The sequence below is a fragment of the Macrosteles quadrilineatus genome, unplaced genomic scaffold, assembly GCF_028750875.1.
Source record: "Macrosteles quadrilineatus isolate MER2022 unplaced genomic scaffold, UCM_ALF_1.0 Scaffold_7__1_contigs__length_78375512, whole genome shotgun sequence".
In the NCBI taxonomy this organism is placed as follows: domain Eukaryota; kingdom Metazoa; phylum Arthropoda; class Insecta; order Hemiptera; family Cicadellidae; genus Macrosteles; species Macrosteles quadrilineatus.
In genome coordinates, this window is record NW_026542600.1 from 41,701,793 (window position 1) to 41,715,550 (window position 13,758).

At 32.9% G+C, this 13,758-nt stretch overlaps 1 protein-coding gene across 2 annotated transcripts in view; it reads right to left on the reverse strand.

The window, feature by feature from the left end:
* LOC128999176 (uncharacterized) overlaps positions 1 to 13,758 on the reverse strand; it is a 152,604-nt gene that overhangs the window by 116,097 nt on the left and 22,749 nt on the right. For both annotated transcript variants that reach the window (XM_054425576.1, XM_054425575.1), the window contains exon 3: positions 13,046 to 13,116. In XM_054425576.1, coding sequence (XP_054281551.1) covers positions 13,046 to 13,116 — 71 coding nt within the window. The remainder of the gene's footprint in view (positions 1 to 13,045; positions 13,117 to 13,758) is intronic.

Below are 13,758 nucleotides of genomic sequence, written 5' to 3' on the forward strand. Positions count from 1 at the left end.
TTGATTAATCTAGGTTTTAAGTTACTGAAATAACAAGAAAAAAAATATAAACAAAACACGACATCTAGATAAAACCGGACAGAAATAACAATAAAATTGGCTTCAGCTGTTCCATAATGATGGAAAATCTACTATGTGTATTGACTATGTTTTATCTTTGGCGCTACGTAACTACATGCACTCCCAGCGGTGTGCACCAGAACCTATGGTAACCGCAGCATGGCTGACAGTATGTATTTAATAATTTTTGTCTATGATACCATCATATAAAAATTATTAGTTCTTAATAGGCCTTTGCAGGGACGGTGGATGAATTCTGTTTGCCTCCTGTGGCTGCCATAAACCATGCTGTGTGTGTGCCATCCTGTGGGCTGTAGGTTGGAAACCTCTGCTCTACACGAAAGTTATAATTAAATTTGGGGATTACCATGCTTCAAGGGTCCAAGGTCTGGGTCTTACCGTGCCACCTAAGGTAACAGGGAAATTCGCTAATGATCCAATTTTTTGGATTTTTTAAAAATCAATATCTGGTAATAACGAGTAAACTTACGATCATTCAAACGGTAAATAACTATTTATTTATCAATAATAATCTTAATTAGACAATTCCTATACAAACTTATCAGGGTGGATAGTGAAATCACGTTGAAAAATTCCCTGACAATTCCATGATTTTTTTTTAACTTTCCCTGATCGACAAATTCAAAATTGTAATTTTAATACTAACTAATTCATCAAAAGGACTAATCTTTATCTGAAGAATATCTTATGAAATATGATTATATGAAAAACATACATAAAATCTATACTATAGATACAGGCTAGCTTATATTCAAACTTTGCAACTTACCTTAACTGAGTTTGATTGGATGATACACAGTTTATAACAAAATTTATTTTGTACAAAAACACAAAATTTATTTGTACAGACATAACATATTTCTTAGTTTTCACCCACACGTCACACATTCTCTCACCAGATCAACCTTTCCTAACAATTATTAAAATTATTTTAAACCTTTTACAATTTTCCCTGACTCATGACAAAATTCCCTGACTTTTCCAGATATTTAATATTCCCTGACATTTCCAGGTTTTCCAGGTCACTAGCCACTCTGTTATATAACAACCAACCAATTTTAAGGGGGCTTTTATGGGGTAAAAATTGCTTTTTCCCATTTTCAACCCCAAAATAAAAAATTTTGCTATTTATCTCAATAACTATTCTGTAGAGCTTTAAAAATAAATAAATTAGTATACTAGATGTTATATGTCTAACAGTTACTGAGGAAATTCCAAAAAACTGCAGGCCTACTGTACATTCAAAATTCGTATTATATTCTTATGGAGAATAAATTCAGTTTTTTAATCGAACTTGGCAAAATTTGTTGTATGCTATTAACATTTCAACAAAAACACATATAATAACATTAGTGCCCTGCAGCAGCAAACCTAATTAACATTCTCATTAAGATTAATATTATTGAATGAACGAAGTGAATTCTCATACTGGTGTGAAATGCATCTTTATGTTGATCGAAATCTCGAGAATGCCTAAAGTTATAAACTTGATGTGTTGCACAAAGATTCTATACCACTTTATCTTGCGACCATTAGTTGTTGAAAAATATTTGTTCCGTAATTATTATAAAATCTTAAAAAAACATTTTTAGTTTTGTCCCATAAGATTAACATTATGAGCTACCTTCTTCTTCTTTTTATTTGTTTACATTTTACGACCTACAATTTTGTCGTTTACTTGAGACAAAGAGAACGACTACTCTTTCATCCATAGAGTAACAGTCAAACCGTATTCACATTATAACTCTACAATTTCTAGGATAATAATGTATTTACGAAAATACTGGTAGGAGTTAATAAATTATCTACTAAAATGTATCGCAATTGATTGGAAAATAAATGTTTACATGTTTATTCTACAAGCTACGTTTCTTCAGTAGGCAATGCTATATAATAAGTACGACGCGACGGTAAACGATGCCGTGGGTGAAAGTCTACTAACTTATTGTTTCCTAACTTGCTAAAAGTTAAGTGTTATCTTTGACTAATTAATATTAGATAAGATTTCACTATCTAATAATCAATGGTTTTAGTTATTTTCGTTCTGGTTGTTCTAAATTAAATTTCAGTAAGGCCTCGCGTCGGTGGCTTTATCTATTCAGTCACAGTCATTCAAATGTTGCCCCAAAATATTTAGATAAGTTACTGTACTTTCATATTACTGTATAATGATATAACAAAAGTACTAAGACTTTTTTTATCAAATAAGGTTTTTTTTCATTTAATATATCTTTTTTTCATCGGTCGTCTGCAGTTCACTCGCTAACTAAGACAGAATCAGAAATGCTGCTTAAATTAAGTTTAGTCTTAGAACATACTCCTCAAGGTTTAGTGCATTCTGCTATTGATAATAAGACGGCAACCTAAGTAGGTTTTAAAAGTTTGTGAATAAAATCCTATCCATTTAAATTACGTAGGTAAGTAATGCAATCAAACTGCATTTTAGATTCAACTCAAACCTCATCCACTAAACTAAGTTAAGGTTAACCTAGAACAAGTAGACTTAAGACTCTGATGAAGAGCGGATGAAACTCAGCCAATGGACACAAGAATAGGCAATAGGAAGGAGCTTTCCCGACTTTGGTCGGAATAAGTGACAAATTTTAAGTGAGTTAAATATTGAACTCTCAGTCGACTATAATGTGTCAACTGAGCTTATGGACCCTTCATCAAGTATTGAACACTAAATACTGTAGGTCAATAAGTGGGAACCTACTGCTTCAAAGAGCTAACTTAGCCCACTTATAATAATGCTGCTAAGGGCCCATAACAAAAGGACTACGCAGATAACCAAGAAGTGAAGATCAAGACGTACGGTACGAGCAGACATAAAATTGGGCTCACAGGTCTTCATCGATTGTACCAAGGCAGTGGAAGAATGGTGAGACAGACAATCAGAATGCTGAGGTAGATAATCTTAACTTCAAAATATAGCCTAAACAGTATAAACTTTTGAAGGAAGGCGGTGAAGCGAGGAAGTGCTGTGTCATGTAAAGTTGTTTTGTGTAAAGTATGTCTGTTACATTAATTGCCTAGACAGCCGTGTTGCCTAGCCTAGGTATGGCCTGTCAAGTGTTTTGTTAAAAATCTGTGTCTAATGATGTCACAGTACTATGTTTATTTGTTCATACAACAATCTGTGTTTAATGTGTTTTTCACTGTCAAAGAATGTAGGCCTACGGTAGAAAGTTTAAACTAAAAAAGGTAGGCCTTAATATAAACCTAACTTACCTAAATAGACCTAAAAAAGTAATGTATCCTATAACTTTCTTTTAGCTACTTATCTGTGTCCTTATTAGGCCTATACTTAGATTAAGTTACCCATCTTCAGGGGAACAGTTTCGCAGAGAACCTAGCCTACGATAATTTATCAGATGAAATATTTTTGTTAAACTTAATATACCCTATGCGATAACTTATCGTAATCGGTTCACTTTTAGGCGATACAACTTACCGTACCTATTTATCATGTAGGCCAAGGCCTATTTCAATATTGAACAATTTATGCCTAAGATCTTTTTTTAAGGAGACTCTTTACACTGTGTAGCCTACTTTTTAGTTTATAATAGGCCTAATAACAAAGGTAACATTTCTAAAAAATCAACATGAATCTTTTGTGTATGATTTGTTAAAGAGAAAAATTTTTAAATACATAAGTTAGGCTACGGTAAGTTAACTTTGATCTTTTTCATGAGTTTATAAAAATTTAGGCTATTTTTCTTACCTATGTTACCTACTGGGTAAGTTACAGTTCCGCAGAGAACCAACAATAACTTAATTATTTTATCAGATGAATAACTACTTATCGGTTTGATTTTAACTTAACTTAATATCGTAGGCCTAGGCCTATTGAATTTAAGTTCATCATACATTTGCCATATGATATAAATAAAAAATAACGTTTAAAAAATCCCACTTCCCAGAGCCATAGGTACACCTACCGAGGTAACCAAACATTAAAGAAGCATTTTATTGTTTTATCCTTGGTTGTTTTGCTATGAGGTAGGCCTAGGCCTATTTGTTTTTTTTCTTTTGGGTACACTTCCATATCTGTTGGCACAAACAACCGAATGAGTAATATCGATCGATATATCGAATTAAACAATCGAATAATTAATATTACTCATTCGGTTGTTTGTGCCAAAGATATGAAACTGTACCCTTTCTTTTTAATAGGCCTAACTTATTATTTATTTTTGGTCAATTGTAAGTTAGTCCTAGACAGTAGTTTAGCCTAATTTCTTAAATAGGTATGAACAAAAACCGTACCAACCATAAATCAATTTGATGTTTAGCGACATACATTGGAAAAAAAGAATTCTTTTTAATCGAAAAATTGAATCGGATAAATATTGATATGCATTGTTAAGACTAAATGTATTTAACTTACTCATCCGATAAAATATTTGGCAATTATTTAGTATGTCTACATTGAGAAATGATGTAATTTTTAGATGTTTCCTTACAGTATTTTTCACGCTGATTCCAAAAATGCAATCCGTTTTTGTCGGAAAGATTCCTAAGTGGATGTAAAACGAAGGCTAAAATTACGAATCTAAGGTTCATTTCGCGGTTCGGATGGTAATATGGCGTGGTCTGGACGGGTTCGAATGTGGGCTGAGGACTGTGTGAGCAAAGCAAACAGCTGTTTATACTTGACTCAATGCGGAATTAAATCAATTTGTTTTGAAACTAAATAATCAGCTCTTAGTTAGGCATGTGGGGAAGGTAGGTTGGGTTTTATGTGAATTTGTGACAGTATTAAGTGTTTTGAAGTTAGGTTCGATTAGGAAGGTAAAGTTTAGGTTATAACGAACCGGCTCATTAATTTATGCTACCTCCAGACTGTCTTTGCACAATTGAAATAGTGATTGAAACACAATGAAATAACAATATAAAAAATGCTTGCAAATAAAACAAATTGAAATATTTATCTTGTTATTTTTACCTTAAATTCAATTTCCATAGGTAGGCCTACAGTACTTTATTTGTTTCTATATACAGGCTTCTATTCTTCTGGTAACATGGTCCTACAGGTTAAAATACCTTAATAATAACATTGTTATGCATTTTAAATAGTAACATTGTTTTGCATCTTTCCTTAAGAAGGAGTTCCAGATTACTTAAAAAAAAAAGATTTTTATAAAATAAAAAAGAATATAAGATGTTTTAACACTAAAACCTAATGAACTATGCATTAAAAATTCAATAAAAATTAAAAAGTTCAAAAATTGTTAGTAAAAGTTTTGAACATGCCCGATCGGGATTTGAACCAGGGACTCTAGCATTGAACTCCGATCACTTAGCCACTACACCACGGCCACTTCTAATCACGTATTGTAACGAAAGCCATTACGAATACGAGAATCTAGGTCTCGTAATTGTAAGATAACATTTCCCAAAAATTGTCTTGCTCGGTAGAACTTTTACCAAACGAAATTCGACTGACTACAACAGTTCCTACAGATTTAATCATTTATTGATCTCATAGGCCTATCTATCAATGAAGTGAAAAATTGGAATATTTTAAAGAAAATGTCAAGAGGGGTTCACCAGTTAATTAATAATAAAAAAAAGTAAGCCATAGATAAGTTAGGCCTACACACAATGTTATCGTAGGCTAACTTAAGTACTTTAATACTTTTTTTTAATGGCCCTTTACTTATGCTAAAACAAATGGTTGGCAACCATATGACACAAAAACAACATTGATTGTGAAAGGCCTACAATAAACAACACTCTACAAACTAAACAAATTAAAACTATTTTTTACTCAAGGGTTATTTTAGTTAAAGTTTTTTCATTTTCTCTGTCAGTGGTTACTATCTTTTTTAGGCTTGGATTTTATGAGAATAAAGTGTGGATAACATAAAATGTTAGTTTGTCTCTTAAAACACAAATTTTACCAATTTCATATTCCATATCTGGTCAGATCTGGATGCCAGATACGATCAGATCTGTGATGCCAGATCTGAACTAATTCCATATCTGGTTAGATATGGGTGCCAGATCTGGAATATGTCCAGATATGTCATCCCAGATCTGGGACCAGTCCACTTTCCCATAAGGGTTACTAACACCATTTTATGGCATCAAACTATTGAATATTATTCATAAGAATTCTGAATTAACCACAGTACTCAAATTGCCATTCGCGATAGACCTAGGGTACTCTTGCATTACTTGTTCTAGCTTTTATAGTTAACATTATTAATTCAATTTATGATAGGGCCAGGGGCCATCACATAAGGTTTAAAATCTTGTAAATTTTATGTTTTTTTTTTTACTTTTATGGTTGATATAGGGGATATAGTCTTACTGTTATTCAGTGCTCGATTTGGGGGGAATGCAGTGGAACGGAGTTCCGGTACCTCTCTTTCAGAAAGATAAAAATATTTGCATAAATAGTTACCTACATAAATAGATATTCATTACATTTAATTTGACTTCAGTTAAAAAAGGTAGCCTTAAAAAAAACTTGAAATGAATGATGAACGGTTTGCTGAATATAAGAAAGAATGGTATAAATATTAATAATTCTCTCAATGCACCGTAACAACGTGGTTACAACGAGGTTTTTACCAAAAAGTTTGCCGAAATCTTAAAAATTTGAATTCAGGGGATTTTGTGGGTAATCAAGACTTGATTCCGGCTAATTCCGGGGATTACCACCGGATTTTGCGGGTAAAATGAGCAAGTTGTGTTGGCAACGCTGGTCATCACTGCCACTGTCGCCGCACAAACTTGCGGCGGGCCGCAGAGGCAGGGTTAAAGGGGCACTAAAGACTAAAGACAGATTATATATGGTAGCCTACATGGAATTGTCTTCGTTCATTCTCATACGCGACTTCGGAGCGTACTCCTAGTTTATATAGAAAAATAAATCTGACAATTTAAGAGAATATTTTAGTGAAAATTCAATCAGGCAAATTGAAATTCGTTTGGTCTGCAGGTTTGCCACAGAGGTTTATTTTTATTATTTTTGCCTTATTTCATTTTGCTACATTATGCTGTGATTTACGTAAAATTCATTTAGGTCGTAGTATGGTTTGTTTAGCAAATATTGTTTTAGTTTTTTCAAGAAAGTTTTATCATTGTGGATTAGTTTTAAATTCTCTGGTAACATATTAAATAACTTTGACCCTATTATTTGAGGATTTTTACTAGTTTTGGTAAGTCTGTGTTGCTGAACATTATAGTTAAGTTTCAAGTTTCTTAAATTAAGTTTGTGGCAATCATTTCTGACTTTTGGGGGGTTGAGTTTTAAAAATTTGATGGTTTCCAGAATGTAGAGGGATGGTAGGGTAAGGATTTCATTGGATATGAAGAATGGTTTGCAAAGTTCGTCATATTGAAGCTGTTCTATTGTTCTTATGGCCCTCTTTTGTATTGTAAGCAGTTTTTGTATGAGATGGTCTGCAGCAGAACCCCATGCTATGATGCCGAATCTTAAATGGCTTTTAAATAATGCAAAATATGTGATTTTTGCAGTTTTTTTGTCTGTTATAGAGCATATTCTTCTTATTGCGAATGTTGCTAACAGCTTATTTTCTAGGTGTTCAATATGCTTTTGCCAGGATTAGTTTTCATCCAAAATGACTCCTTAGAATTTTGTTTCTGATACAGTTGTGATTGATGTTGAGCTTGTAGTCTGAGGGTTAGTCTGTTTTTTTGTTAAGAAGTTTATATTGACTGTTTTAGTTTTATTTATCTTGAGGTTCAGTGAGGAACATACTTCTGAAGCTAGTTGTAAGGTTTCTTCTGTTTCACTATTAGGTATTGTAGATACTGGGTAGAGAATAGTCGTATCATCCGCAAACATAAAGCAAGTTTTATCTGTTGACATATAGTCTGGGAAGTTGTTGATATAGATGATAAAATACAAAGGTCCCAGGACTGAGCCCTGTGGGATTCCTCGTTCGGTGAGTTTTGTAGATGATTTAATTTTTGTTTCGATGTTGTTTTTATAGTGAATTACTTCAACTTGTTGGTTTCGGTCTGCAAAATAGTTTTTGATCCAGTTTAGGGCTTTCCCTGTAATATTTAATTGCTCTAGCTTATTTATTAGAATATTGTGGTCCAAACTGTCAAAAGCTTTTTGCAAATCTAAAAAAATTGCAGAGACATGTTGTTTGGTTTCCCAGAAGGAGGTGATTCGCAAAGTTTGTTGAGGGCGGTGTCGATGGACTTATTCTTCCTGAAGCCGTGTTGTTGTTGTGAGAGTATTTCTAGTTTATTTAAATGTTCCATAATTCGAAAGTAGATAATCTTCTCAAGGTATTTGGATAGTGTTGGTAATACTGATATGGGTCTGTAGTTTTCCATACAAGTGTTGTCGCCTTTCTTGTGTTTAGGGTAGACTGTAGCCAATTTCATTCTGTTCGGTACTATTGCTTGGTCTATTGAAGAGTTGATGATGTGGAGTAGAGGAAAAGCAATTTTTTGTTGACAATGTTTGATGATTTTATTTGAGATTTCATCAAATCCAGAGGATGTTTTTGTGGTAGTTGAAAAAATATTTGTTTTAGTTCATCCATTGTTACTGGTTTGAAGGTTGATAACTCATAGTTTCCTGTGTTTTTGTTTGTTGCCGGTTGATTGAGAGTAGGTTCGTTTTGGTTTTCTAAAGTATTTTTTCCCTGAGAGATAAAGTAGTTATTGAGGGTGTTGCTAATCAAAACTGGATCGTCTGAGAGAGTATTATCTATTTGTAAAGAGAGTGTTCTATGATTTTCATCAGGTTTGCTTGTCGTTTCTCTATTTATTACATTCCATATTTCGTTCATTTGGTTGCCAGAGTTTTTTATTCGATTTGTAGTGTGATTTGATTTTTTCTTTTTTATTTCACTATCGTAAATTTTCTTTAATTTGGTGTATGTGTTTTTATCTTTGTCTAGTCCGGTTAAGTTATTTTTATTTTGAGCTATGTTTAGGCTATCTTTAAGTTTTTTTAGTTTTTCATCCCAGAATCGGTTTGGGCATTTTGTTTTAATACTCCTCAAAGTTTTAGGCATTATTTCATCCATGTTCATTCTGATCGTCTGGATAAAAGCGTTATATTTGTTTTCAACAGAGTCGGTGTTAAATACGTCTTCCCAGGTTTCCTCTCCTAGCTTTTGTTTGAGTAAGTCAAGATTTTGTGTGGTTATAGGCCTGAGCATTCTTTTCAGAGCCCCAGTTTTGAGGGGTGAGAAGTTGTTGATTAACAGGGTTGGTACTAAATTTAGAAAATAAAATTCCCTTACTTTTCCAGGTTTTCCAGACTGATATTATACTTTTTCCAGGTATACCGTTTTAAGTCGATATCGACCAATCAAAACCAAGAAATATTAGAAAAATTTTTAATATTTAACTTATTTCATCACTCCCTAATTCAAAAATTGTTTCAAACTATACCAGGTGTCCAAAAAGTCCCGGGTCGGTTGAATATTTTTAGAAATATTTCAAATAAAGCTACAAAAGTTTCACAGATTTACTGGACATAAAAATCTATTTTATCACATATTCAGTGATCCGCTACTTCCTCAGGCGGACGACCCGCTAGAAGTCAGAAGAAAATCCCTAACGTAAGCATAGGTTGATATGCATACCATATAAAAGGTCTTTAGAGTACAGAACCGCAAACCCGACCTCAAACGGATGACCGATTAAAAAATGACAGCCATTCAAAGATTTCTAGAATCTGCCATTTTGAATCTTTAAAGTGTTGCCATTTTTTACCCAGATGTTATTTTGAGCTCAAATTTGCAGCTAGTGATGTGGGCCTTATTGCAGTGGGAGGGAACTTATAAAATGGAAATATTGCCAGGAATATTTCTTTGGCTCAAAACCGGAAAGATTCCAAAATTTTTGGAATTTATGAAAATTGTATAAATTTGAACGTTTTTAACATTAACTTATTGAAAGTTAAAGAACATTAAAACTATGTCACCTAAGTATATTCATACATTTTAATCTAAGAGTTGTCATTCCATGCATCAATTTCCTGTATACACAAATTAGAATTTTTGAAACTCAATGGATTTTAATTCTTAGAACTATTATAAAAAACTTGAGGTATTTATAAACAAAATATATTTTTTAGAACTCATGTTTAAACAAACATCCTTTGGTCAAACATAATCATAACAATATATATATTAAATACATAGATTTTTAAATTATATTTTTAATTGAATTACATTTTTTTAATTTAAAAAATCCCCTGTTTCAGCTTTAAAATTTAGCATTGTAAAGGAGTTAGGCCCACAACTTTCAACATTGCCAAACTAGAACTAGGCCTAGTACATTAAAGTTTTAACAAACAAAAGGGGAATTAAAGCTAATAATTACTTAATTATTTGAATTTTATAACATTGAAAACCAAAAGATTTTTTTCTAACAAAGAGGTTAAGCAAACAAAAGTTTGCCAGATGAGTAGGCCTAAACATTAAGCTATATTTGATCTGCAACTAAAAATAGGAGTGTTCGAATATAAAAAAAGTATGATAAAAATTGATCATAACCACAGTTTAGTTCTTAAGAGTAATTTAATTGGAATAAGCTGAAATGGGGAAATATGGTTCTTACTAGGTAAGAGGGAATTTTTTCCCTCTAACACTTATATGATATCTTCGCTTTCTGTATAATTATATATTCCGTATTCCGCCTGATAATTTTATCCTCATCCTCTATACCTCCCCAAAGAAACTTACTCTTGAGAATAAGCCTTACGCTTGACTTTCTAAATGCATCTGCTGAGCACAATCACAAACAAAACCTATGGCATCAAGTAGCTCGATAGGGACAAGGAAACTGCCTCTCATATTAGTGTGCAGCATCAATAGTGTGAGATGGATCGATCCAAAAGCAAATTTTTTCTCTCAATGCGGTGATGCAGTTTTTAAGGGTTGAAGGGCCCTTAAAACCTTTTGGTTTTTAATACGTAGTCTTAATTTGATATGTTAAATTAACAGTTTTATTAATTTTTTTTATTTTATCTACTGGGTATTTACTAGGTTATTTTTCTGATTTGAGTATTAAATCAATTATAATATTTTTTGAACATAAGAGTGTTTGAGTTTTGTTTAATCATACAACTACCACAATGACCTATTAATTTCAGCAATTAATTTAGCTTATAAAATGATAAATTAGCAGTTATTTATTTCAATTACAATTTTGAACTAAAATATATTTAAGTTTTTGAGGTTGATTTAACCATATAATCACGGCTTTTACCTCTTAAACAGAGTATAAACCTACCTTGCTAGTTAATCATAAATTGTATTGAGAAGCGCTCAAGAATAAAGGCATTTTGATTTGATTTGATTTGATTCCTGGGAATTAATGAATTTTGGGAATATTGCCGGCAATATTCCCTGGGAATAGTGGGAATGTTTCCTTGATTTTAAATTCCCGAGAATTTTACATCACTATTTGCAGCATTGTATTCTACATATAGCCTAAAGACCTTTAATTTGATGTGAATTGACCTATGCTTACGTTTGATTTTCTTCCGACTTCTAGCGGCCCCTGAGGAGGTAGCATATAATAGCATTGCAAATTAAATGAATCTTTGGACAGATGTCATTTTTGACTCAGGTGTCCGTTTGAGTTTGTGTTTGTAGCATTGTATTTTACTAACAAAGACCTTTAATTTTATGTGAATATCAACCTATGCTTACATTTAAGATTTTCTTCTGACTCCTAGCGGGCCGTACCCCTGAGGAAGTAGCGGATCACTCAACATGAAATAAAACAGATTTTTACGTCCAGTAACTTTGTGCAAAGTTTTAAAGCTCTATTTTAAATAACTTATTTCAAAAATATTTAACCAACCCAGGAATTTTTGGACACCCTATACATATCAATTCCTCCCCCGTACCGATAACTAACTATCGATATAAAAATGTGCATCAGTGCTTATGTCGTTCTTTTTACCATAAGTCATCACCCAGATAAAAACATGTTTAGAGCAAAATGTAGCATAGGCTATCTGTAAAAAGTTAGTTTTTCAGGAGAAATTCCAGAATTCCCTGACTTTTCCAGACCAACCAAATTCCCTGACTTTTCCAGGTTTTCCCTGACCGTACCAACCCTGATTAAGCATGATATTATTTCATGATCGGAGATGGTGTTTTGATGAGTTTTAGCTAACATAAAGTTTGGTTCTATGTTTGCTGCACAGATATCTAAGCGGTTTTGTGAAGTTGGGGTTATTCTTGTATAGGCGGTTTTTATCAAATTTATTTTGTGTGATTTTAGAAGATTTTTAAGTTGTACTACTTCACTATCATTTTCGTTTTGGAGTTTGAAGTTTACATCTCCTAGGATGATTATGTGTTTCCTTTTACTTGAAAAACGTTGTAAAAAGCTGTCGGTAATTTCAAAAAATTCATACGGGTTGTGGTTTGGTGATCTATAGAGACCTATTATTAAAAGGCTTTGTTTTGTCTTTTTAAGTTCTATGGCTGCTATCTCTGCTGTTAATTCTTGGCTAAGTTCAGATGTGGGTATAGGAGTAATTGCTTTTGAGGCTATGTTGTTTTTTACATATGGCTATACCACTCCATAATTAATAACTAGTGGTTGTCCTGTGGTCGAAACTCGACCAAAAATAATTAATGTACTGACTTCTCTATTTTCTCCCCACACTGTAAATAAAACATGCGATTGGAATTTCTTCCATTTGTTTTGATTTTCTGTTTACTTTTTGTTGTTATTTCGTCACCATCATAGCAACCCATATGGTCCATGTTAATTTTTTGAAGTTTTCAAATTAATTTTTTGTGCTTATTTGTTAGCCTATTTTAATTTTTAGAGGCATTCTGCACATCTACAGGTAAATATCTTTCCAACAGTATGCGTAGATTTTCCCTGCGATGCACACGACCTGAGAAAAAAGGTTTCAAAGAAACATGCTTGCCTATTAATATATAGATAGATACCTACAATTATATGGAAAATTTATGATATAACTTACCCGGGTATTACAACCTTCAATTGCCAGCAATTCTTTCAACAACGGCACAATTAATTGTGGATATCGGCTTTCTGAAAATGATTATATAAAAATAAGACAAGGTGATTGCATATTGATAAAATCAATTAAGTAAGTTAATAATCAACAGTTTTTAATAAAGGTGCAAGGCCTAACTATTTGTTTTTCACTGTTTTTTCACCTGTTTTTCACACTAGGCCAAATAGGCCTAATATTTTAAGGTGAATAGAGAGAAAACATTAGGAAATTGGATGATGGAAAGGTGGAATGATGGATGGCTGGACTTAAACTTGTGGCCATTATAGAAGCGGTGCAATGGCAAGAACTTATGACAACTAATCTACAGAAATGTTGACGTCACGGCTGACACCCCTTTCTCTGAATGGTTGCTTCAACTTCGGTAGTCTTGTCTTCTCTGTGTAGAACATATACATTGGTTTGTGATATAGCCCAGTTTCAAGAACAGTTTTAATCAATTACCTTTTTGGTTTTTGTTGCCATGAAGTTCTTCTAGTTTTTTTTATGTCTGATGCGCATTTCGCCACATCCCCCGATTCCCTTACCATCCTGAACAGTACCCAGTCAAAACCACAGCCAAAATACAGGAAAGCTACCAAATCCATGTTACCGAATCTGGACCTGATAGCCTACTTAACATAAAAAAGGACTTCAATAATTCCACAATTTTTAAGACC